This window comes from Glycine max, chromosome 4 (assembly GCF_000004515.6).
Source record: "Glycine max cultivar Williams 82 chromosome 4, Glycine_max_v4.0, whole genome shotgun sequence".
NCBI classification, from domain to species: domain Eukaryota; kingdom Viridiplantae; phylum Streptophyta; class Magnoliopsida; order Fabales; family Fabaceae; genus Glycine; species Glycine max.
Window position 1 is genome coordinate 31,773,002 of NC_016091.4, and position 25,133 is coordinate 31,798,134.

At 37.8% G+C, this 25,133-nt stretch overlaps 1 protein-coding gene across 1 annotated transcript; it reads left to right on the forward strand.

Moving 5' to 3' along the window:
• Positions 1–17,558: 17,558 nt before the first annotated feature.
• Positions 17,559–18,448, forward strand: LOC102665241 (uncharacterized). The gene is made up of 2 exons (XM_006579133.1): positions 17,559–17,808; positions 17,919–18,448. The coding sequence occupies exons 1-2, from the start codon at positions 17,559–17,561 to the stop codon at positions 18,446–18,448; spliced, it is 780 nt and encodes a 259-aa protein (XP_006579196.1).
• The last annotated feature ends 6,685 nt before the right edge of the window (positions 18,449–25,133 follow it).

A 25,133-nucleotide genomic window follows, 5' to 3' on the forward strand; every position in this document is an offset into this window, starting at 1 on the left:
GGAGCCGCTGAGCCAATGTGATGACGTTGGGATTATTTTGGGAGAGTGTTGTATTTTGTTAATCAACTCCTCCATAATTGGTTCCATGATTCTTTTGTTGAATTAAATATGTATGAACAAATTTACTTTCCATTATGTGAATAATGTGTATTGAATTACTATACCTATATATATATATATATATATATATATATATATATATTCATTTACTTATGTAATGGTGCGTTGTTTGGTGAATGTATATCGAGAAAAAAATTACTTTCATTTTTCATAAGCAAATTAACGAAGTTTTCATCTAAAAATTGAAATTCTCATGGTTTAGAGTGGTGATATCATAGCGACAAGGCGGGTCGTTACATTAGTTGTATCAAAGCCGGTCGAACCTTTTCAGCCAATGAGTTGTGAGTCTGCTATGTTATTTCGCCATGCTCTTCTAGAAATCTCTTACTCCTTGCTCTAGTGATCGGTACATCCATGTTGAGCCCACAGAAGCCAGACTCTTCCTCCTTGGATAGTCCTCTATCATTCCCTCCTTATTGGGAAGAATTTTCCCTTGAATTGATGTCAAAGGTAGCTACACCACAAAGAGTCAAGTCAGTAACATTAAAGGTGTTGCTCACACCATAGTCAAGTGGTAAATCAATTTTATATGCATTATTATTTATGCATTCCAAAACTTTAAAAGGACCATCTCCCCTTTCTTGAAGTTTAGATTTTCTTTTGGAAGGAAACCTATTTTTCCTTAAGTGAATCTAAACCCAATCACCTGGTTTGAAAACCATTTTCTTTTTGCCCTTATTGGCATATCTAACATATTGTTCAACCTTTTTCTCAATTTGTGCTTTAACCTTCTCATGCAAGCTCTTAACAAAGTTGGCTTTAGAAAGCCCATCCCTATTCATCATAGTAGAAGTGTGTTAGGGAAAGGTAACAAATCAAGAGGGGACAATGGTTTAAAACTGTAAACTACTTCAAAAGGAGCATAAGAAGTAGTAGAGTTTACTACCCTATTATAACCAAATTCAGCATGGGGTAGGCATTCTTCCCAAGTTTTCAAATTCTTACCCACCAAGAACCTTAGAAGTTGAGATATAGTTTGATTTACCACCTTGGTTTGTCCATCCTTTTGAGGATGACAAGCAGTAAAGAAATGGAGTTTTGTGCCCAGTTTACTCCACAAGGTCTTCCAAAAGTGGCTTAGGAACTTAGAATCCCTATCATGTAGAATGCTTCTGGGCAAGCCATGTAGGCACACAACTTCCCCAAAAATAAATCTGCCACCTCACAAGCATCGACCGCTTTATGGTAGGGTATAAAGTGAGCCATCTTTGAGAACCTAACAACCACAACAAAAATAGAATCCTTCCCCTTCTTAGATCTTGGAAGACCAAGCACAAAATCCATAGAAATGTCGATCCAAGGAGAGTTAGGAATGGATAATGGAGTATATAATCCATGATGCATGACCTTTGATTTAGCCTTCTTAACCACTAAACACCTATCACAAAATTTATGCACATCATGTTTCATATGTGGCCAAAAGAAATGTTCATGCAAAATGTCCAATGTTTTAGAAACTCCAAAATGTCCCATCAAACCACCCTCATGAGCTTCTCTAATAAACAACTCATGCATGGAACTCTTTGGCACACACACAATCTTTTATCCTTGAATAGGTAACCCATCATGCCTAAAGTAATTGTTATGAGCAACCATTTTACATAATTTAAACAAATTCGAGAAGTCATCATCACACACATACAACTCCTTTATATGATCAAACACAAGCATCTTAGTTTAAAGAATGGAGAGTAAAGAATACCACCTAGAAAAAGTGTCGGCCACAACATTATCCTTGTCTTGCTTATGTTTGATCACATAAGGGAATTGCTCTAGATACTCTACCCATTTGGCATGTCGCTTATTGAGTTCACCCTGGCCCTTTAAATGCTTAAGGGATTCATGATCACTATGTATCACAAATTCCTTAGGTAAAAGATAATGTTGCCAAATTTCCAATGCTCTAATAAGTGCACATATTTCTTTGCCATATGTAGAGTATTTCATATTGGCACCCTTTAATTTTTCACTGAAGTAAGCAAAGGGATGCCCTTCTTGTAACAAAACGACCCCTATTCCGACATTAGATTCATCACATTAAATCTCAAGTGATTTGGCAAAATTGGGTAAAGCAAGAATAGGTGCATTGGTCAATTTTTCTTTCAAGATATTAAAAGCTTCTTGTTCACTTCCCCACTTCAACCCCACATTTTTCTTTACATTTTCATTCAAAGGAGAAGCTAGTGTGCTAAAATCTTTAACAAACCGCCTATAGAAACTAGCTAGCCCATGAAAACTCCTTACCTCATTCATGTTTTTAGGTGTAGGCCAGTCTCTAATAGCTTTTACTTTTTCCTTATCAACTTGCAAACCTTTAGAACTCACAAAAACCCTAAGAACACTACTTGATTAGTGAAAAATGTGCATTTGTCCCTATTGGCATAGAAACTTTCCTTCATAAGCACTTCCAAAACACTTCTAAGATGTTCTAGATGGTCATCAAAGTGCCATGCTATATATCAAAATATCATCAAAGTAGACAACCACAAATTTTACAATGAAATGTCTTAAAACATGATTCATAAGTCTCATGAAAGTGCTAGGTGCATTGGTTAGCCCAAAAGGCATCACTATCCACTCATATAATCCAAACTTAGTTTTAAAAGCGGTTTTCCACTCATCACCTTTTCTCATTCTAATTTGTTGGTAAATACTTTTCAAATCAATTTTGGAGAAATAACTAGAACCATGCAACTCATCTAACAAGTCATAAAGTCTAGGGATAAGATGTCTATACCTTACAGCGATGTTGTTGATGGCTCTACAATCTATCTACATTCTTCGAGTTCCGTCCTTCTTTGGAACCAAGATGACGCGTATAGCATATGGGCTCAAGCTTTCTCTCAACCATCCTTTTTCTGTCAAGCTCTCCACTTTCCTTTGGATCGCATTTGTCTCTTTTAGAGTGCTTCTATATGTTGGCTTATTTGGTAAGGAAGCTCCTGGAATGAGATCAATTTGGTTCTCTACCCCTTTCAAAGGAGGTGTACCCTTAGATCTATGCCATTAGGCTGCCAAATTAGGGACACAAAGCTTCTTGTTCTTTGTCTTAATTTTTTTCTTGCTCATACGCATTAGGTTCTCTTTCTTTGCATACGGTGCATGCCGTATAAGCTAAGAATTTTTGCATACCTTATAGCATTATGTTGGTATGATTCAATCATTTTTTTTGCATCTTCCTCACACATCTTGCTTACGACTTGTATGTCCATGCATTCTCATGATCGTGCAACATTATCCATGCGACAAAAAACATGGGCATTTTTTTGTGTGGTGGTGCACAACCGAGCAAGGAATCTTTGTTCCCATTGCTCTTTGTGTTCATTAATCATAGCTCTAGCTCATTCATCACATTCTGATTTGTTTAAGAAGGTTACTAAAGATTGCTAATTGGAAACACTGCTCTAAAACATAGGGTCAAACCAAGTTTTTTCATTCACTAAGAGGTTCGCACATGTTAAGGTTCTGACGCCCGACTTATCTGGTTTGGAAGCCTTGAAACAGTTGATGACACCGCAGCAGCACCGAGATTTTGTCAGTACCTATGGGAAGATTCTGGACTTGTTCATGATAGAAGTGCCTACAACCGCCATTACCGCTTTGGTCCAATATTATGATCAGCAGATGCGATGCTTCACTTTCAGAGATTTCCAGCTAGTACTCATGCTTGAGGAGTTTGAAAAGATTGTTGGATGTCCTTTGGGAGGAACCAAGCCTTTCTTTCCCTCGGGACACTCTCCGTCCATACCTAGATTATTCGAATTGTTGGGAATTCCAGTGACTGAACTCAGGGAGAAGGAGATGAATAAGAATGGAGTTAGGAGTTTCCTAAAGAAATTCATGGGGGATAAGGCACGAGAATGTGCAAGCAAAGGAGAGTGGATGTATTTCATGAATATCCTAGCTCTCTAAATATATGGAGTGATCCTTTTCCCTAGCATGATTGACCGGATTGATCTGGTGGCAGTTGACGCGTTCTTAGCTTATCATTATCAATGGGAAAGTCGTATAGTTGCCATCCTTGCTGATGTGTACTGTACTCTGGATTTGAGCTAGGAGAAGAAAAGCACTAAAGTCATTTGTTGTTTACCTACACTCTATGTGTGGATGGTGTCTCGTTTCGTGATGCACAATGGTAAGTCTACTTGTCCATTAGAAGATTTTTGCATGGTGCCTGATAAGAGCAAGATTAATTGGGAGGAGTTGCTGGCTAGCATGACAGGATCGACAATTCGCTGGTTCCCAAGGTGGGAGGAGGTGCCTAATGTGTGTTATGATGATGTGGATCTTTCCCTAACGTCCCTTTGATGGGAACAAAGGGTTATGTCAACTATAACCCTATGTTGGGGATCAGGCAGTTAGGATACCCGATCCGAGGACCGCCTTCAAACGGAGCTATCCAACCGTTCATTGTTCAAGGAATGAATGAAGAACATCTCGGGCTACACCAACAAATTAGGAAGGTGTGGGACTCACCAAATAGGAGAGTGTTCGTGGCCGGTAAGTGTACCGGATCACACAAGTAGTATAAAACGGTAAGAATCGAGTATCGAACTCTCGGGGAACTTGTGTTATCTGGCAAGCTATTTCAGTAAATAGGTGTCTGGTATGAAAAGATGATTGTGGTTATGAATAGGTATGTAAAATATCTATGCAAAAAGAAAGAATATCACGCAAGAGAAATGTTGTGTAAAAAATAAGTAGAGAACGCGTTGGTCTTCCTAATAGGTTCCTGATGCTAAAACGGATGTTCTCTATCTAACAATGCCCATGTATTCCTATGTTGTCTCCTGGACTACTAGACCCCGATTCCTCATGATAGCCTAGCCTAATCCTGATCAAGCCTCATCCGCAAATTCCTCTTGTAAGACTAAACTCAACCAAGACCGCATTAAGACACACATACACAACTAAGTTCTTGTACCCCGATTCCTCGTGGCAGCACAACAACTTAGCCTCGTACTATTAAGGACTTTAGAATCAAACCAGTTTCCACTGTTGAATGACCGTAACAAAGCATGCATCTATGTGATCAAGGTAAAGGCATGCTCGAATGAAAAGCAGATAGCATAGAGAACACACAAAACATCATTACATAGATAGAAATATATTTACATCAGGTACCTACAGGGAAGATCCAACAGAGGATTTAGCTTTCCATGGTCCGGAAACCTCCTTTACAATACAGAGAAGAACAAGATGAAAGATTGCAAAAATACAAGTGGTGAGGATGTCTCCTTCACCTCTAGGATCTCACAATCACTCACAAACTCATCTCAAGTTCTCAGAATGGCTTCCGCTTCGAGCTCTCATCTCTGCAGATCTTAACACAACAAAATCTCTCAGAACTCTTTGGAACCTGGACCTTTCTCTCTCTAGAACTTCCTAAACAAGCAAAAGCTTCAAGCTAAGGCCAAACTCTCGTGCATGCAGAGGCTTATTCAAGAAAAATGCCAAACTCCCTAATAAATGTGATTTCAAGCTTAAATAGGTGGGTTGGTCTGTGCTCATGCGCTTAGCGTAAATCTGGATCGCTTAGCGCACATAAGTGGATTGTGGCTTAGCGCGCTTCTCTCGCTTAGTGGATAAGCTGAAGCGGTGCGCTTGATGACCTGGAGCGGTGCGCTCAGCGAACCTGACAGCTCATCTTCTTCTGGATTCTTCCTCGCGCTTAGTCACTGAGTGTCGCGCTTAACCAGCAGATTGGCTTAGCGTGAAGGTGAAAACAACACTTTTGCCAATTTGCCTAATTAACCTGAAATTGAGAGAAATTGATTATTAAAAACACAAAACAAAAGTATAAATTATTTATTACCTATATTTTACATGAAGTACTTATAATATTATAAAACAACTACAAATTGGAGAAGTTTGATACAATATACACAAGTTTTATACACAAAAGTTAGTCGTTTTCACCGACTAACAACTCTCCCAAATTTACAGTTTTGCTTGTCCTCAGGCAAAAGAGAACAACTCACGTGTCCTCAAGTGGTAAAACATGCAGTGTTTATGTACAAAGGTGTATGCATTAAAATATATTGATTGCATGATGAGAAAGATGAAGCAATGTGTACCTATCACTTGTTTTCATAGAATATGCAGCTAGACAAATAGGAGAACAAAATGTGAACTATACAGTTAGATGAAGTTAATCATAAGACAAATATCAAGGAAATTAGCTCAAACCATAGTCTCACGACTACGGTTTCACTCAAGCACAAGTGTTTAAGCTATTCATTGATAACAACTAACAGGAGGTCTAATCTCTGCATTTCATCTCATGCCATCAAGTCAGAAATGTATAAACAAAATCAGAAGGACTCAAAGGTTTAGGTTCTAAGAGAGCCTTTTTATCTCCCTGTTTGAAATCTCATCCTGCTCATTAGTTTGGGGGTGGCAAGGTGTGGAAATTCTGTGCACGACCCTATACTTTTTGAGCAAGGCATACATGGATCTGTTTCAAAAATGGGTGCCTTGATCACTAACGATGACTCTAGGGACTCCAAACCTGCAAAACATATTAGATCTAACAAAATCCACAACAACCTTAGCATCGTTAGTTCTGGTGGGTTTGGCTTCCACCCATTTTGAAACATAATCAACAGCAAGGAGAATATAAACAAAACCAAAAGGGACAGGGAAAAGCCCCATAAAGTCTATACCCCAGACATCAAACACCTCATAGAATAACATGGGTTGTTGAGGCATTTGCTGTCTCCATGAAAGTGAGCCGCCTGCTCTCTAACAAGGCTCACAAGTGCTACAGATTCTCCATGCATCCTTGAAGATGGTGGGCCAATAGAAACCGCAGTCAAGCACCTTGTGAATGTCCTCTGTATGCCAAGATGGCAACCTGGTGTGGAAGAATGACAGAATTGCAGGACCGAGTCAATCTCATGGTCTGGAATGCATCTCCTAATAACTTGGTCACTGCACAATTTCCACAAATAGGGGTCATCCCAAATATAATGCTTATCATCGCTCTTAATTTTATCATTTTGAGCTTTAGATGCTAAGGGAGGAAAAACAGAAGCAACCAAATAATTCACAATATTAGCAAACCAAGGAGTGGGAAGGGAATCAGAAATCTTATATAGAATGTACAAATGGTCATCCAGAAAATCATCCTGAATGGGTGAGTCCTCAAATGCACAGTCAATCCTACTCAGGTGGTCAGCCACGAGGTTCTGTGCACCACTCCTATCACGGATCTCCAAATCAAACTCTTGGAGCCAAAGCATCCACCTGATCAATCTAGGCTTTGATTCAGTCTTCTTCAATAGGTACTTCAGAGCTGCATGGTCAGTATAAACAATAACATGAGTACCAAGCAAATATGAACGAAATTTTTCAAGAGCAAAAACTATCGCTAATAGCTCATTCTCTGTGGTAGTGTAATTTGCTTGAGCAACATCCAAAGTTCTGGAAGCGTAGTAAATCACCCGAGGCATCTTATCAATCTTTTGAGCAAGGATAGCCCCCAATGCGTAATTGGATGCATCGCACATTAGCTCAAATGGGGCTGTCCAATCAGGTGCCTGAATGATAGGGGTGGTAGTCACCGCACGCTTGAGGCAATCAAAAGCCTCTTTGCATCGGTCATCAAAATCAAACTCCACCCCCTTTTGCAGTAGATTGGATAGTGGAAAGGCCACTTTGCTAAAATCCTTGATAAAGCGCCTATAAAACCCTGCATGACCAAGAAAAGAACGAACCTCTCGCACGCAAGAGGGGTAAGGCAATTGTGAAATAACATCTATTTTTGCAGGGTCTACCTCTATGCCCCTACTGGAAATGATATGCCCTAAAACTATACCTTGTTCTACCATGAAGTGACATTTTTCAAAATTCAGCACAAGGTTAGTTTCAATGCATCTATTAAGAAGTCTATCTAGACTATCCAAACATGCATCTAAAGAGGATCCATAAACACATCTATGCAACTCTCTAAAAAATCACTGAAAATGCTAAGCATACACCGCTGGAAGGTACCATGGGCGTTGCACAGGCCAAAGGACATCCTCCTATAGGCAAAAGTGCCAAAGGGACAGGTGAATGTGGTCTTTTCTTGATCCTTAGGAGCAATATGAATTTGTAAATAACCAGAAAAGCCATCAAGAAAACAGTAATGGGACTTACCTGCCAAGTGCTCAAGCATTTGATCAATGAAAGGCAGGGGAAAATGATCTTTTTTGGTTACCTGGTTCAGCCTCCTATAATCAATGCAGACTCGCCAGCTGTTTTGCACTCTTGTGGGGATAGGCTCATCCCTTTCATTCTTAATCACTGTGAGGTTTGTCTTCTTAGGAACCACTTGGACTGGACTCACCCACTAGCTGTCAGAAATGGGGTAGATGATTCCAGCTTGTAAGAGCTTGGTCACCTCCTTTTTCACCACATCTAGAATGACGGGGTTGAGTCGCCGCTGTGGCTGCCTCACTGGCTTAGCTCCATCCTCTAAAAGTATCCTATGCATGCAGGTAGATGGGCTAACACCAGGAATGTCTACTAAAGTCCATCTAATGGCCTTCTTGTGCTTCTTGAGCACTAGAAACAACTTCTCCTCTTGCTCAGCAACAAGGGAGGCAGAGATGATCACTGGAAATTTTTCCTTGTCCTCCAAGTAAGCATATTTGAGGGTTGCTGGTAAGGGCTTCAACTCTGGTGTGGGTGGTGGTTGAACAGTGGGAGGAACCAGGGTAGGAGAAGAAGAAGGTTCCTCAACCTGTACCTCATAAACCAAGTCAGAAGTATATGTACTTCCTGCAACATGGTTAGTGCATTCTGACTCTAAAAAATCAACATCATGAGGTACAACACCAAGAAAATCAAAACCAGACTCAAATTCAAATTCACTCTCAGCATAAAAATCAGATATAGGATGAAATTCAAACTTAGATTCAGATTCAATGCATAAGGAGTGACAAGTACGCAGATCAGATAAAAATGGATGTTTCCTACCATGAAGAACAGAATCAAAATCAAACATATAATCATCAATAATCTAATCAATTATCTCAGCACAAAAAACAGAATGATCCTTAGATGGATGTTTCATGGCATCAAGAATGTTAAAATGAACAATATCACCAAATTCCATAGACAATGTGCCAGCATAAACATCTATCTTGGTTCAGGCTGTTTTCATAAATGGCCTGCCTAAAATAATTGGAACTGAACCATGGGAAAATCCTTCTTCCATATTAAGAACATAAAAATCAACAAGAAAAATAAGTTCACCAACTCGAACCAGCACATCCTCTATGAAACCTGCGGGGTAAGCAACACATCTATTTGCCAAATGAATCACCACATTTGTAGATTGCAAAGGTCCAAGAGATAAAGAATTGAAAATGGACAGAGGCATGACACTAACTGATGCTCCTAGATCTAGCATGGAATTCTCAAATTTACTGTTCCTAATAATGCAAGGTATACAGATAGTACTTGGGTCCTTACATTTCTCAAGAATGTGAGGAACAAATTTACCCATCAATGCTGACACATTTCTGCCCATGCTAATCCTTTCATTGCCTTTGAGCTTCCTTTTGTGGGTGCACAACTCCTTTAGAAACTTGACATATCTTGGAATTTGCTTGATGGCATCTAGCAGAGGTATGTTCACCTCTACTTTCCTGAAGGTCTCCAAGATCTCCTTTTCCACTTCTTCCATCTTTTTGTTTGGAATTGCTCTAGGTGGGAATGGAAGAGGGATATGAGGCTATTGCAAGTCGGAATTACTAGAAGAAGGTCCACCTGCATGAAAATTTATGTTAGGAAGCTTTCTCTTTTGTGCAACTATCTCATCCTCTTTTTCAGGTGTAGAATGAAGCTTGACAGGTTCAGATGCAGGTGCTTCTACTGGTGGAGGCACTTGAATTTGGTTGCCAGACCTCAAGGTGATGGCACTCACATTTTTCGGATTCTGCACAGTTTGTGAAGGCAATTTGTCAAAATTTTGGGACTGAGCTTGGTTCAATTGAGTAGCCATCTGCCCCATCTGATTTGTCAGACTCTGAATGGAGGCTCTTGTCTCTTGCTGAAATTGAATATTCTAGATGGTCATTTGCCTCACTAACTCTTCTAAGGAAGGTTGAGGAGGAGCCTCAGTTGCTTCTTGTCTTTGTTGTGACTGCTGCTGCTATATTGGAGGAGGAACATATGGCTTGCTTGGACCAGCAACATTCTTGAAAGGAGGGACAGACTGTTGTTGTTGTGAAGGACTTGTCCATCTCAGATTTGGATGATTCCTCTAACCTGGATTGTATCTGTTGCTTGAAAGATCATAATTATTCTGTTGTTGTTAGTTTTGCTGCTTAAGGGGTCTATTATAAATGTTTGCAGCATAGGCTTCAGGTTGCTCATTGACTCCAGATTGTTGCAAAGAAGGACAAAGATCTGTATGGTGATCTGTAGAAGAACATAGACCATAGACTCTTGCGATAGGTGCCGACTTTTTATTCATGGCAAACTGAGTTACTAGGTTGACCAAGGCATCAAGTTTTCCCTCAAGCTTTTTATTTTCAGCAGATGAAGATGAATCTGTGGCCACCTCACGGTCTCCTCTAAGGACAATAGCATCATTTCTTGCACTGTATTGTTGGGAGTTGGAAGCCATCTTCTCAATCAAATTCCTAGCCTTAATAGGAGTCATATCATCAAGGGCTTCACCATTGGCAACATCAATCATACTCCTCTCCATGTTGCTAAGTCCCTCATAGAAATATTGCAGAAGGAGTTGCTCAGAAATCTGGTGGTGAGGACAGCTTGCACACAATTTCTTGAATCTTTCCCAGTACTCATACAAGCTCTCTCTACTAAGTTTCCTGATGCCTGAAATGTCTTTTCTGATGGCAGTGGTCCTAGATGCAGGGAAGAATTTCTAGGGGCAAGGTAGTAGAGCCAATCTTTTGCCACTCCCTCCAAAGAATGAGGAAAAGCCTTTAGAAAGATATGATCTTCTTGGACATCAGGGGGCTTCATGGTGGAACAAACAATATGGAACTCCTTAAGATGCTTATGAGGATCTTCACCTGCAAGACCATGAAACTTGGGCAGCAAATGTATTAGTCCAGTCTTGAGAACATATGGAACACCCTCATTAGGATATTGAATGCATAAGCTTTCATAAGTGAAATCAGGTGCAGTCATCTCCCTAAGAGTCCTCTCACGAGGTGGAGGTTGAGCCATGTTCTTAGTATGAAAATTAGTAGTGGAATGCTCAAAATCAGAATATTCAGAATCACCAGCAACAAAATACTCAGAATGCTCAAAATGCTCAAAATGCTCACAATGCTGGAAATGCACAGAATGACCAGGATGCAAACTATGCCAAACTAATCTATGAAAGGTTCTATCTATTTCAGGATCAAAGGGTTGTAAATCACCTGGATTGCCCCTAGTCATGCACTATATGCAGCAAATCATGTGTTTCTCAAACAAGCACCAGGGGAGGGTTAAAACTACAACTATAGTCAAACAATATCCAAATGAGCTGAAATTTTGTGAGCAACACCCTAAAATCATGAAAAGATAGCATAAAAATTTTCAGACAAAAATTCAAAGTCTAACTATGAAAACTGCCCAAGGAAAGTTTAGAAAATTAAGACAATAATACTAAAAAAAAAAACTTAGTAAACGGCTGATTTTTCAAGTTTAAAACGTTTGGTTCATTGCGACGGCATGGGAAATTTTTTTCTACCCCAAATGCATATATAATAATATTCATTCTGATACCCGGAGCAAAAGTTATGGCCGTTTTAAGTTTTGCTAAAAACAAGTTCCCAAATTTTTTGTCTCTCTCAAATTCAGCCACACCAAGTGCTCCTGGTATTTTTCACACAAAATATGGACCAAAAGAAACTACCACACAAAAAATCAGCCAAAAATAACAACTCTAACTATCAAAACAAAAATTGCCAATTAAATTGCAAAATCAGTCGCTAGTTCAGTCGTTAATCACTATTCACAGCATTACACAAAACTGAAACAGTCGCTAAACAGGGGACGCGACTAAAATGCAAAATAGAACGCTACACAAAACAAAACAACACACACTCACAACCTAAACGATAGAGCTACACACAAAACAACTAAACATTATTATGAACCTTTGGCCCACTGCTCCTCGGCAACAGCGCCAAATTTGATTGAGGCCGTACCCGTATCTAGGAAGTGATCCTAGGTTGTCTCCCAACGAGCAATGGTCAACCAAACGTTCATAACAGATAGTAATAAAACAGTAACGAATTGGGGGGGGGGGTTGTTTGTTTTTGTAAATTAAACAACAAGCAAATTTGAATTAGAAAATAATAGAATTAAAACATGTTGTTTCCCCTTGATTCACAAGCAAGTCTCTTATCCTAGGTTACAACAATTTATCCTTAATCAGTTCAACCACTTAATCCAACCCTAAATTAAATTACTAAGCGAAAATTAACATAAGGCTGCCATTATGTGATTAAGCAACACATACACCAATTAATCATGAACGAAACTGATCATTAAGCATGAACATAAATTAAGCGCAGAGACAATTAATCAAGCACTAAGCATGCAAGGATTAATAGCAACAAATACAGAGTAATTGGTGAAGAGGAAAAACTGATAAGAATTCAATAGTAATAACAAAACCTCAAAGAGAGTTGTGCTTGATCCTCAAGAGAAAACAACGTTGGAGACTTAGCCTTCCATTAATCAGTAGAAAACGAAATTGTAGATTGAAGCAGAAACGAAATTGCAGAAAATGAATTTTATTCTATGCGAACAGTGCGCATGAACAGTAAAAATTGGAATTCTAAAACCCTTGAATTATTCTCCTCTTCGAAAAACTCCCTAAACTAAAATCCTGGTGCTGTTATATAGGTCCTCAGCCCCAAAGCTTACAAATCTATTTTAAGTCCAAGCCCATAAGAGAAATAAAATGAAATCTGGACATGATAAGATAAGATTGGATGAAATAAAATCTGGACGAAATAAAATCTAGATGGAATAAAATCTGGATAAGATAAGATTTGATAAAATAAAATTGTCTGCTCTCTTCAAGTCCAAGTCCAATTCCGGATTCAAGCCCAATTGCTTATAATTCTCCTGAAATTAAATTAAAAACACAAAATTAGTCATGTAGGCCCAAATGATAAAACTGCATAATTAATTTGACAATTAAGGCTAATCAGTAATTAAAATGGTGACAAAAAGGGTTAAGAAATAGGAGAAAATAATGACACATCAATTGTCCCTATGTGTTTCAGACTTTGTAAACGGATTTTTACAAAGGGAGTGGAAAATCTCAAGTGAGTTGCTTGAGTATTGGACGTAGGCACGGACTTTGCCGAACCAGTATAAAACTGTGTTTGCATTCTCTCTACCATTGTAGGAATAGAGGAATCAAATTTAATGGCTTCCCATATCTTTAAATCTATGGCTTCTTTAAAGATCTGCATTCGGGTTTTCCAATAATGATAACCCTCACCATTGAACATAAGAGCCTACTGATAGAATTTCCTCAGGAAATGGAAAGTTGGATGAGGCCATATCTATTCTTGAAGTTTTTAAACTTTATACATGAATCCTACTCTGATACTACTTGTTGGACTACCGGCCTCAATAACTTAAGAGGGATAGGCTTAGAATGCAGAAGAAGCAGAAATAAATTTAATAATGTTCTTTAAACATGGAAGACAAAATTGATTGCAACAAAATAAATGAGATAAGGGAAGAGAGAATGTAAACATAGTTTTATACTGGTTCGGCAAAGTCCGTGCCTATGTCCAGTACTCAAGCAACCCACTTGAGATTTTCCACTCCCTTTGTAAAAATTTGTTTACAAAGTTTGAACCACATAGGGACAATCCATCCCTTGTGTTCAGGAATCCTTACAACTTAAGAGACCCTCAGTCCATTAATCAATCTCTTTGAATGAGAAGAAAGAAAGAAGAATTCTCTCTTGAAGAGAAAGATATTACAATTGAAGTCCATGGAGAAACTCTTAATGGATTTACAAGTGTTTGCCCAAGAGTTTCTTTTGAGAGAGCATTTGGCAATGAAGTTCTCTTGGAATCTCTCTCATTTTCTTTTGAGAGAATAAGACATTTTGGACCAGTAAAACTCTCTCTTAAAAATTTGTGCCCAAGTCACCTATTTATAGGCTTTTGATGGCCATTCACAAATCCAATGAAAAGATGTGACTATTGGCAGATTTTCTGAAAACACTTCACTGGTAATCGATTATAATGTTTGTGTAATTGATTACATAGTTATAATTTGAAGGGTCATGACTTTTGAATTTGAATTTCATGAGTTTCGTTGCTGGTAATCGATTACAAACATATGGTAATTGATTACATGTTGAAAATTCAAATTTAAAACCTTTTTCAACAGCTATTTCTCAACCCTATCTTCTGGTAATCGATTACACTGCCTGGTAATTGATTACCAGAGCCTTGCATGTCTTGAAAGCACTTTGTTTTAAGGCAAGACTTGATCTTAAGTTAATCTTGAAGCAAGGCTTTGTTTTGTTGAAATAATCTTGTATTAATCTTGAAGCAAATGAGCCTTATTTGATTCCTCTTTGGGTTCTAGGAAGCCTAAGGACAAAGTCCATACTAATGTCTACCCAAGGTGCAGATGGGATGGGTAAAGGTGTGTATAGCCCATGAGGCATCACCATAGACTTGGCTTGTAAACAAGACACACACTTAGTGCAATGCTTATGGACATCTTTCATTATATGGGGCCAATAGAACTTTTCTTTGAGTAAGACAAGGGTCTTGTCTATCCCAAAGTGGCCCATGAGCCCGCCCTCATGGCTCTCTTTGACTAGTAATTTCCTGATGGATCCTTGGGGTATGCAAAGCTTTCCCTATTTGAACAAATACCCCTCAGCCAAATAGAATCCATCTTGGGCCTTTTGCCTATAACTCTCATAAATGGGAGAGAAATGTTCATCTAAAGCATACAATTCCCTAATGTTATCAAATCCTAAAATTTGAGCTTTTAGGGAGCAAAACAATGTGTGCCTCCTAGAGAGGGCATCCGCTACCACATTTGTTTTTCCCTTTTTGTATTTGATAACATATGGATATTGCGCAAGGTACTCTACCCATTTTGCATGCTTTTTGTTTAACTTGCTTTGCCCTCTAATGTATTTAAGTGATTCATGATCACTATGAATGACAAATTCCTTGGAAACAAGATAATGTTCCCAACTTTGGAGGGCTTTTATTAAGGAATAAAGCTCTTTATCATAGGTGGGGTAGTTGAGGGTGGCACCATGAAGTTTTTCACTAAAATAAGCAATAGGGTGCCCACCTTGCAACAATACAACTCTCACACCCACTCTAGAGGCATTATATTCTAGCTCAAAAGTTTTAGAAAAGTTAGGAAGAGCTAGAATAGGTGCCTTAGTGAGCTTTTCTTTGAGCAAAGCAAAGGCTTACTCTTGTCTTTCACCCCAAGTGAATGTCACATTCTTCTTCACCAGCTCATTGAGAGATGAGGCAAGTGTAGAGAAATTAGGTGGGCCATTCTTGGATGGCCTTGATTTTCTCAGAGTCCACTTGGACCTCATTTCTACCAACTACAAACCCTAAGAAAGCTATATTATCTACACAAAAAGTACACTTCTCTATATTGGCATAGAGAGTGTTTTTCCTAAGGACTGAAAGAACTTGCCTTAGATGTCCTAAGTGATCATCTAGGCTCCTATTGTACACTAAAATATCATTAAAATAATGTTGAGAAACCGAAGATTTTTGTTTCGTATTTGATGTAATCAAATAGTTTTGATCCTATTTCTGTGCCTAGGGCTTTAGGAGTTACCATTTTGTTGGGCATACTTTTCTTTAATATTCAAGTGATCATTAATATACTACATTTTATTGACGTATTCCCTTTTGCACCTTTGTTCGTTTTGTCTCTCTTCATATTTATTTTTGTTGTGATTAAATGATTTTTTGCAGATCCGATAATGAGTTTTGTGAGGGCAGTGATATTGAGGCCTTGGATGTTGATTTTGAGCAACTAGTCAATCAAACCGAAGAGGAAGAAGATGAGGATTGGGGATTCCCTCCTGATTTGAGGAGGATAGTGGAGTGGGAAGAAAGGGAGATAAAACCGCATCAAGAGGAAACAGAGGTTGTTAACTTGGGCACTGGTGAAGAGAAAAAGGAGGTTAAGATTGGCACTTGTGTGTCAGCTGACATCCGAGAAGAGTTGATGGCCCTATTGAGAGACTACCAAGACATCTTCACTTGGTCTTATCAGGATATGCCTAGTTTGAGCTCATAAATTGTGCAACACAGGCTACCGTTGAATCTCGACTGCTCCTCGGTGAAACAAAAATTAAGGAGAATGAAGCCTGAGATGTCCGTAAAGATAAAAGAAGAGATGAAGAAATAGTTTGATGCAGGTTTTTTGGCCATCGCCCGATACCCAGAGTGGCTTGCGAACATCGTGCCAATCCCCAAAAAGGATGGAAAAGTGCGAATATGCATGGACTATTAAGATCTAAATCGAGCCAGTCCAAAGGATAATTTTCCTTTGCCGCATATTAACGTTCTGGTGGATAATATGACCCATTTTGCCCTATTCTCTTTCATGGATGGGTTTTCAGGGTATAATCAGATAAAGATGGCACCGGAGGACATGAAGAAGACGACTTTCATCACTCCATGGGGAACCTTCTAATATAAGGTGATGTTGTTTGGGCTAAAAAATGCTAGGGCAACATCCAATGGGCCATGGTGGCATTGTTCCATGACATGATGCATAAGGAGATCAAAGTCTATGTAGACGACATGATTGCAAAATCAAGAATGGAGGAGGAGCACTTAGTCAATTTGTGAAAGTTGTTCGAGCGACTACGTAAATACAAGTTAAGATTGAATCCCGCGAAGTGCACGTTTGGGGTAAAATCTGGAAAGATGCTCGATTTTGTTGTGAGCCAAAGAGGAATAAAGGTGGATTTGGAAAAGGTGAAAGCAATCCTTGAGAAGCCTGAGCCGCGTATAGAGAAACAAGTACGGGGGTTCTTGGGGAGGTTGAATTACATCACTAGATTCATATCACAATTAACTGCCACTTGTGAGCCTCTTTTCAGGTTGTTGCGTAAGAATCAGTCTGTTAAGTGGGAGATGATTGTCAGGTAGCATTTGAGAGAATTAAAAGGTGTTTGATGAATCGTCTCTTGCTCATACCACCAGTGCCTGGAAGACTTCTTATTTTGTACATGACGATGTTAGATGAGTCGATAGGGTGTGTGCTGGGGCAACACGATGAATCCAAAAAAAAAATGAGCCATTTATTACTTGAGCAAGAAATTCACAACATGCAAGATGAACTACTCATTACTAGAAAGGACATGTTATGCCTTGGCATGGGCAACTAACTGTTTGAGGTAGTATATGTTGAGTTATACTACTTGGTTGGTGTCCAAAATGGATCCAGTCAAGTACATCTTCGAAAAGCCCACTCTTACTAGGAGAATAGCTCGATGGCAGGTTTTGTTGTCGGAATTTGATATTGTTTATGTCACTCAGAAGGCATTAAAAGGGAGCGCCTTAGAAGATTATCTAGCTCAACAACCCATAAGTGATTTTCAGCCTATGCATCCAGATTTCCCTGATGAGGATATCATGGAAGAGAGTGAGGATGAAGACAAAGAGAAGTGGATTGTATGGTTTGATGGTGCGTCTAATTCATTGGGTCATGGAATTGGGGCGGTGTTGGTTTCGCGAGACAAACAATGTTTGCCTTTCACGGCTAGATTGTGTTTCATAATACAAATAATATGGCAGAGTACAAAGCATGTGCCCTAGGAATCCGAGCGACAATCGACTTTAGGGTTAAGTTGCTCAAAGTGTACGGAGATTCGACATTGGTAATTCATCAGTTGAAATGTGAATGGGAAACCAAAGACCGTAAGTTGATACCTTATCAGGCTTACATCAAGGAATTGATGGAACTCTTTGATGATATATCATTTCATCACATTCCTAGAGAGGAAAACCAAATGGCTTATGCTCTCGCCACTTTATCGTCTGTGTTCAAAATAAACCCTCACAGAGATTTGCCATGCATAGACATCAAATGTCACGTTAAGCCTGCACACTATTGTTTGATAGAAGAAGAGGAGGATGGTAAGCCTTGGTATTTTGATATCAAACGATACATCAAGGACAAAGAATACCCAGCTGAGGCCTCTGACAATGACAAGAGGACATTACAGAGGTTGGCGACCAGTTTCCTTCTAAGTGGGGATGTCCTAAATAAAAGAAACCATGATATGGTACTGCTCCGGTGTGTGAATATAGATGAGGCCGAGTAGATACTAACGGAGGTGCTTGAAGGATCCTTTGGCACCCATGCCAATGGGCATGCCATGGTCCGAAAGATTCTGAGAGCCAAGTATTACTGGATCACCATGGAAAGTGATTGTTGTGTTCACGTCAGGAAATGCCACAAGTTCCAAACTTTTGTAGATAATGTTAATGCTCCACCTGTACCGTGTAGTCAGCACCATGATCGTTCTTGATGTGGGGCATAGACGTGATTGGGGCTATTGAACCTAAGGCTTCGAATGGGCATCGTTTCATCCTAGTCGCCATTGATTACTCCACCAAATGGGTGGAAGTTGCCTCGTATGCTAATGTGACTAGGAATGTGGTGGTTAGATTCATCAAGAATGGGCATCATTTCATCCTAGTCGCCATTGATTACTTCACCAAATGGGTGGAAGCTGCCTCGTATGCTAATGTGACTAGGAATGTGGTGGTTAGATTCATCAAGAAGGAGATAATTTGCAGATATGGGTTGCCCAGAAAAATAATCACCAATAATGCCACTAACTTGAACAACAAAATGATGAAGGAGATGTGTGAGGATTTCAAGATCCAACACCATAATTTGATGCCTTATCGACCTAAGATGAATGGGGCAATTGAGGTTGCCAATAAAAATATCAAGAAGATCATTCAGAAGATGACAATGTCATACAAAGATTGGAATGAGATGCTACCATTTGCATTGCATGGTTATCAAACTTATGTGCGCACTTCTACTGGGGCAACCCCGTTCTCTTTGGTGTATAGGATAGAAGTTGTGCTTCTCTTTTGAGGTGGAGATTCCTTCTTTGAGAATTATAGCAGAATCAGGGTTGGAAGAAACGGAATGGGCCCAGGCCAGTTTTGACCAGTTAAATCTTATTAAGGGAAAGAGATTGGCTGCCATGAGTAATGGGCGGCTATATAAGAGAAGAATGAAAAATGCATTTGACAAAAAGGTGTGCCCATGTGAGTTTAGCGAAGGGGATCTTGTTACAAAGAAGGTGTCATATGTTCAGAAAGATTTTCGAGGGAAATGGGCCTTGAACTATGAGGGACCTTTTTTGGTAAAGAAGGCTTTCTCGGGTGGAGCACTATTACTCACGAAGATGGATGGTGAAGAACTGCCTTCGCTTGTGAATTCTGATATTGTCAAGCAATACTATATGTATGGATTCACAGAGAGATGTCTACCTAGGAGCCTACTTGAATGGGGAAGTAAAATTGAACAAATCAATTTAAATAATATATGCACTATAATAACTTAATGTTCTCCAATGCAGTGCACATTGACTAATGGTTGCTATATGTCCTAAGGACAATGTTGTCATCTGGTTCTGGTCCTTGCACAATAGACCTAAAAACTACTTGAAAGAAATTATTAATAGGTCAGTTGTATTTTGTAATACATTTACTTTATCATTAGTATTTGACATCAATATTTTAATTATACAATACGCATGCATGTTTCTCTTAATTAGTGCTTTGAAGGGATTCATCGATAGTCAAGAAAGTAAATCCAAGGTTGCTGCTAGATCGATCGTATTTAAAGTAAGTCATTTAAACAATTTTTTATGTCTTAAAAATTACATTTTATTACTATGTATGTGACACCCTCTACCCCACACATATATGTACTAATAATAAAAGAAATAATTAAAAAAAATTAAACTTAATTCAAGTTTTTAAAACATATTTAAATACAAGCCTTTCAAGAGGGTAGCAGGCTCACATTCATCTTTCAAACATCATCATAAAACTTTTCTAAATAAATAATAAATTCACTTCGGTTTAAACAAGGTCGTCTATAAAACCCTATACCCCAATGCCACATCCTATTAGAGCGTTGTGTCCCGACGTCCTTCAGCACATGGTTCCTTAAAGCAATTCACCTAGTCATATGCTCCCCCGAACACAAAGTTCAAGATCATCACAGGATCCAAACACAAACAACACATGGGGAGTAAGTTATCACATTCCTAACTAATAGAGAAACAAGACAACTAGATATACATATCATATAAACCAAATAAAACTTAGTTACACGTAATTCACGTAATTCCACCACTTTGTCATTCAAAGTTCACTTTTCAATCATCAATCACATTACACAAGAATCACACACTCTGATCAAGACATAATAACACATCAATTTCATAATAAACAATTAGCAAGCGCATGAGACAGTTATGCTAAGACTCAAGCCTATATGCAATGTGGTACCATGTCAGTGAAAACCCACCTTGGGGCGCTTAGGAGTACATAACAAGACACACCACACAATGGGTTTGTCATGTTACTCTCACTAAGTAAGATCATAGGGAGACCAGTCAGGGTCATGATGTTTTGCGAGAATGCTCCAACCATATGGGATCAGCATAGGCTTAAAGGAGCACTCAAACCCAGTGACCCCCAAGGCCTACACTCCGAAGAGTCCGTCAGGGTCTCTCCCTCCTGATTCAGGTTCAACCCCTAAAATCATTTTAGCACAGAGACACTGCTCGTGAATTATACAATACCCATGATCTCACACTCGTGTGTTAAACACGTACAACATATTGCGCTACAATTTAACACTGGTTCCTAAATAGGAAACCTACACTTTCTCTTTAACACTGCGCATTTACACTTTTCTCAAGATAACACTGGTCGGTTTATTGTACAATTCACAGCTTACAACACAAATAATGTCACATCAAGAGTTAATCACACACTTATTTACAACCAAAACTCATTCACAATTTCACATCTCATAATGTCACAATCCACTATCACATGTTTTCACGTATCTCACAATTCAACACATGTTCTACTTTACACTTTTACTCAATCTCAATAACAATATTATAATCTTAAGGCAACATATTATTCCATAATTCATCACATATTTCATTTATAAACACTGCTCATGAATTATACAATACCACGACCTCACACTCATGTTTCAAACATGTTTAACACAATTGCGCTACAATTTAACACTAGTTCCTAACTAGGAACCTACACTTTCTCTTTAACACCGTGCATAAACACTGGTCGGGTTATTGTATAATTCATAGCTCACAATATAATTAATGTAACATCAAGTGTTAAACACATCCACTTATTCACAATCGAATATCATGTCCACACTTTAACATCACATCAACCATCTCATAACATTCCTAATGATATTCATAAGGTACAACACACACATGTTCATCAAATTTAACCATAATATTCTCAAACTCCAACACTTAATAATTTTTGGAATCATACTATAACACTCTACAATATTATTTACATAAATTATTAATATAAATAACTACCTCTATATATATAAGCTAGCATACATCGTATTGAATCACAAATATCAAAGTAAACTTTCAATGCACAAATTCTAAATAATTATATGAACACTTTGGTCAATTTCAATTATGATATTAATTTTTTAAATTATACATAAAAATCTAAAAAAAGCAAGAAAAAGAGAAAATACAAAATCAATATCTCTCTCTAAATGTTTCCTTACTTTATTTCATCAATTCATATTAATTAGAAAAATGCTCGATTTATAGGGTTCACGCTCAATACAATAGCATATCAATTTCACAACAATTGGTCTGTCAAACATATATAATTCATTGTAATAATTATAAGGATAAAATGAAAATTGTAAAAACACCCTAAAACTCATTCCAATTGATATCTCTAAGGATCCCTACACATGTTTTCACTAATCCCCAATTGTGAATAATTCATCCCTTACCTCTGAGTGGACTCACGTGTCTTCAGCCAGCGATAGCAGCATCTCTAGCAATTCCCTGAGATTCCTTCAGTTATTCCTCCGACTGCTCCGATAGAATTCCCAAACGTCAGAGAGACGGAGAAGAGATTGAAACCTCCACTTGTACTGTCTTCATGAGATTCCTTTTTCTCCCTCCACGAATATTATCTAGCAAATCCCAACGGTGGAAGTGTGAGCAATTGAATCCAGAACAACATATCCAAATTTCATTAAAATCCAACGGTTAACGAAACCCGGATCATAGTTTTACCGAGACAGTTTTGGGTTTCTCTGGGAAATTAAAAGGCTAAAATGCGAAGGGTTTTCCTATAAGTTCAGACATGATTTTAAAATTCCCAACGGTTATAATTCTTGAAATTGGGTTGCGAACTTGGTGTTTAAATTTCACGACGATCCAACGGTGAATGAGTCAGAGATCATCGTTTTTCTGAGACAGGTTTAGTGAGCTGCGGGAAAAAGAAAGAGTTTTGAGAGGAGAAAGGGAAAAAAGAAAATGAGAGGCTGAGGAGTCAGTCTGAAAAACTTAGCATGTTGCTATTTATAGCTAGGGGCATTTACGACCTATTATTTACTCTATTTATTTATTTTTATTATGTTTACTAAAAAACTTTTTAAATTTATTTATGAAAAAAAATGGGATGTTACAATGTACACTAATTTTTGGTTAACTTTGAATATCTAAATTTCCTATTTTATTTAGTGTAATAAGCAAAAAGGAAGCACTGAGTGCGAGTACTACGTAATACATTGGATGTCAACGATAATCCTAGGAGGTTTCAAGGATAATTGGGAAATGGTAATTGTTTCCTTCAAAACTAATTCAATTTGTTATAATTGTTATTGTTTATACTTATTAACTTATGTTTTATTATATCATGCAGTATTTTACTGATTCAAGACCATTGGAACTAGAGACAATGAAGGAAATTCACATTCGGTGGGCAAGATATTATCTAAAAGTTAAAAATGAAACACTAGGTGTTTACATAATTTTACAATTATAGAGTTATGTTAGTTTAGATTCGGTTACAAATGATTTTATGTATTTATATTTTTGTTTTCATTACATTAAATATTTCTTTTAATTGATAGTAATTATTCAATTATTATGCACAAAATTTGAATTGCTTGAAAAATATCTAAACTGGTTTTGTTTTTCAATTTGCAGGTTTCTGATAATTAAAAAAACTGACATGATATTAAAAAAATAGCAAAAAACATCAGCGAAAAATCGATCTTATCGTGCATTCACAACATCATTTTTTCGTAAAACCGATTTTGTTCACCCAAAACCAACATCGGTTTTTGGTAAAATCGATGTTGTGTAGTTTAGTTTAACATCAGTTTTCTAAACTGATATTAACATCGATACTTTTAACATTGGTAGTTTCAACATCGGTTAATGACCAATGTTGAAAGTCCTTAATAACCGATGTTAAAAACCTATTTTCTAGTAGTGTCTAGGTCCATTTCATGCTCTCTGCATGTTCTTCTGGATGTCAGCTTTGCTAACATAAGCTCCTTCATTTGTTTTTTCGCTATTACCTTTAAAAAGGAATTTGTAAATTGTTGATACAGAAATACTTATTGTGTATATAAAAAAATATAAAATAGGGGAGCAACAAACCATAGCTGAGAAGGAAAGTGACAAACCAAAACTCCTCCAATAATTGTGTATCTCAATTCACTTGCATGTCCAAAAATTGATTAACAACACTAGAACAAGAAAAATAAAACATACCAAAACCAATGACATTATGAACCACCAACACTATTCGAACTGCTCAGCACATGGAGTTAAATAATAATTAAAAATAATCAATTGATGCTTAAATACTTTCTACTTAGTAGAAATTACATAAACTATCAAGAAACTGCCAAAACTTTGAACTAGTCTTTCCCAACAAAGATTGCATACTAGGAACTCAAGTCCTACTTGTTACTACTCCAGAGCAATCAAAAACATTTCAAGCAACAGGAACCACCTTAATATCACTTGCCAATATAGCAAGAAAGAAAATCAGCCAACAACATGAAAATCCCAGTGCTAAAAGAAAATCTATCGGGTGGCTATGAAGAAAAAAAAATCAAACATATCTTAGTAGCACGTGTCTCACTACTAAGTAGATGTAATCCTCAACTGGTACTAGAAAAAACTTTCAAACATAAGAGAAAACAATAAAAACAAACCAAAAAGGTTTCAGTTTTTCTACCTAGGATTGTATGACAAAGTTCTGTGACATAGAGATAGTGTTGACACTTGGCAGCTTATGCACAATAAAAAGAATAAACATGCAACTTCTGCACAATTTTAAATGAAGGTCTAAAATTAATATTTGAACCATGATATAATTACAGTTAATATTTGCAAGTAAATGCAACACAAAAATCATATCTTGTACTTTTTCTGATAAACTAGAGTGATTTGGAAGGTAATTAGTATGTATCTCTGCAAAGCATCTAGATCTGTTTTAGTAATATGTCCCTCACTTGCTTAATAGACTGCAATCTCAGGATCATGGACGATGTGTAGGAGCAAGACATTATGTTGTAAAACAACAAACTTGTCTTAGTTTCTAGTTCAATCAAACTTTCAGGTCTATCTGGTGCCCTGTGCTTGTTGATTCGTGAATTGTTATACATTGCATAACACTTCGGAGAGTGTGCTATATACAAAAGTAATGGATCAGACATCAGAAAAAGCCACTAGTCAAGTGCAATACCAATATTTGAAAGAGACTTGCATGCTCCAACTTCACCAATGCTTCAGTTCCAAAGACTACATTTCTACATGCTATATATTTCTTCTTTAACTTATTTTGATTCAGAGTTTAAGAAAAAAAATAACTAGTCTGAGTTCTTCTCAAATAAAATGCATGATTAGTCTTCCGACAGGGATAGTG

Excerpts from the sequence above, each read along its gene's own strand:
- LOC102665241 (XM_006579133.1), top strand. The coding sequence starts at position 17,559 with ATGGATCCAGTCAAGTACATCTTCGAAAAGCCCACTCTTACTAGGAGA. Across the intron at positions 17,809-17,918 it reads GTGGATTGTATGGTTTGATG|AGTACAAAGCATGTGCCCTA; the intron begins GTGCGTCTAATT and ends ATAATATGGCAG.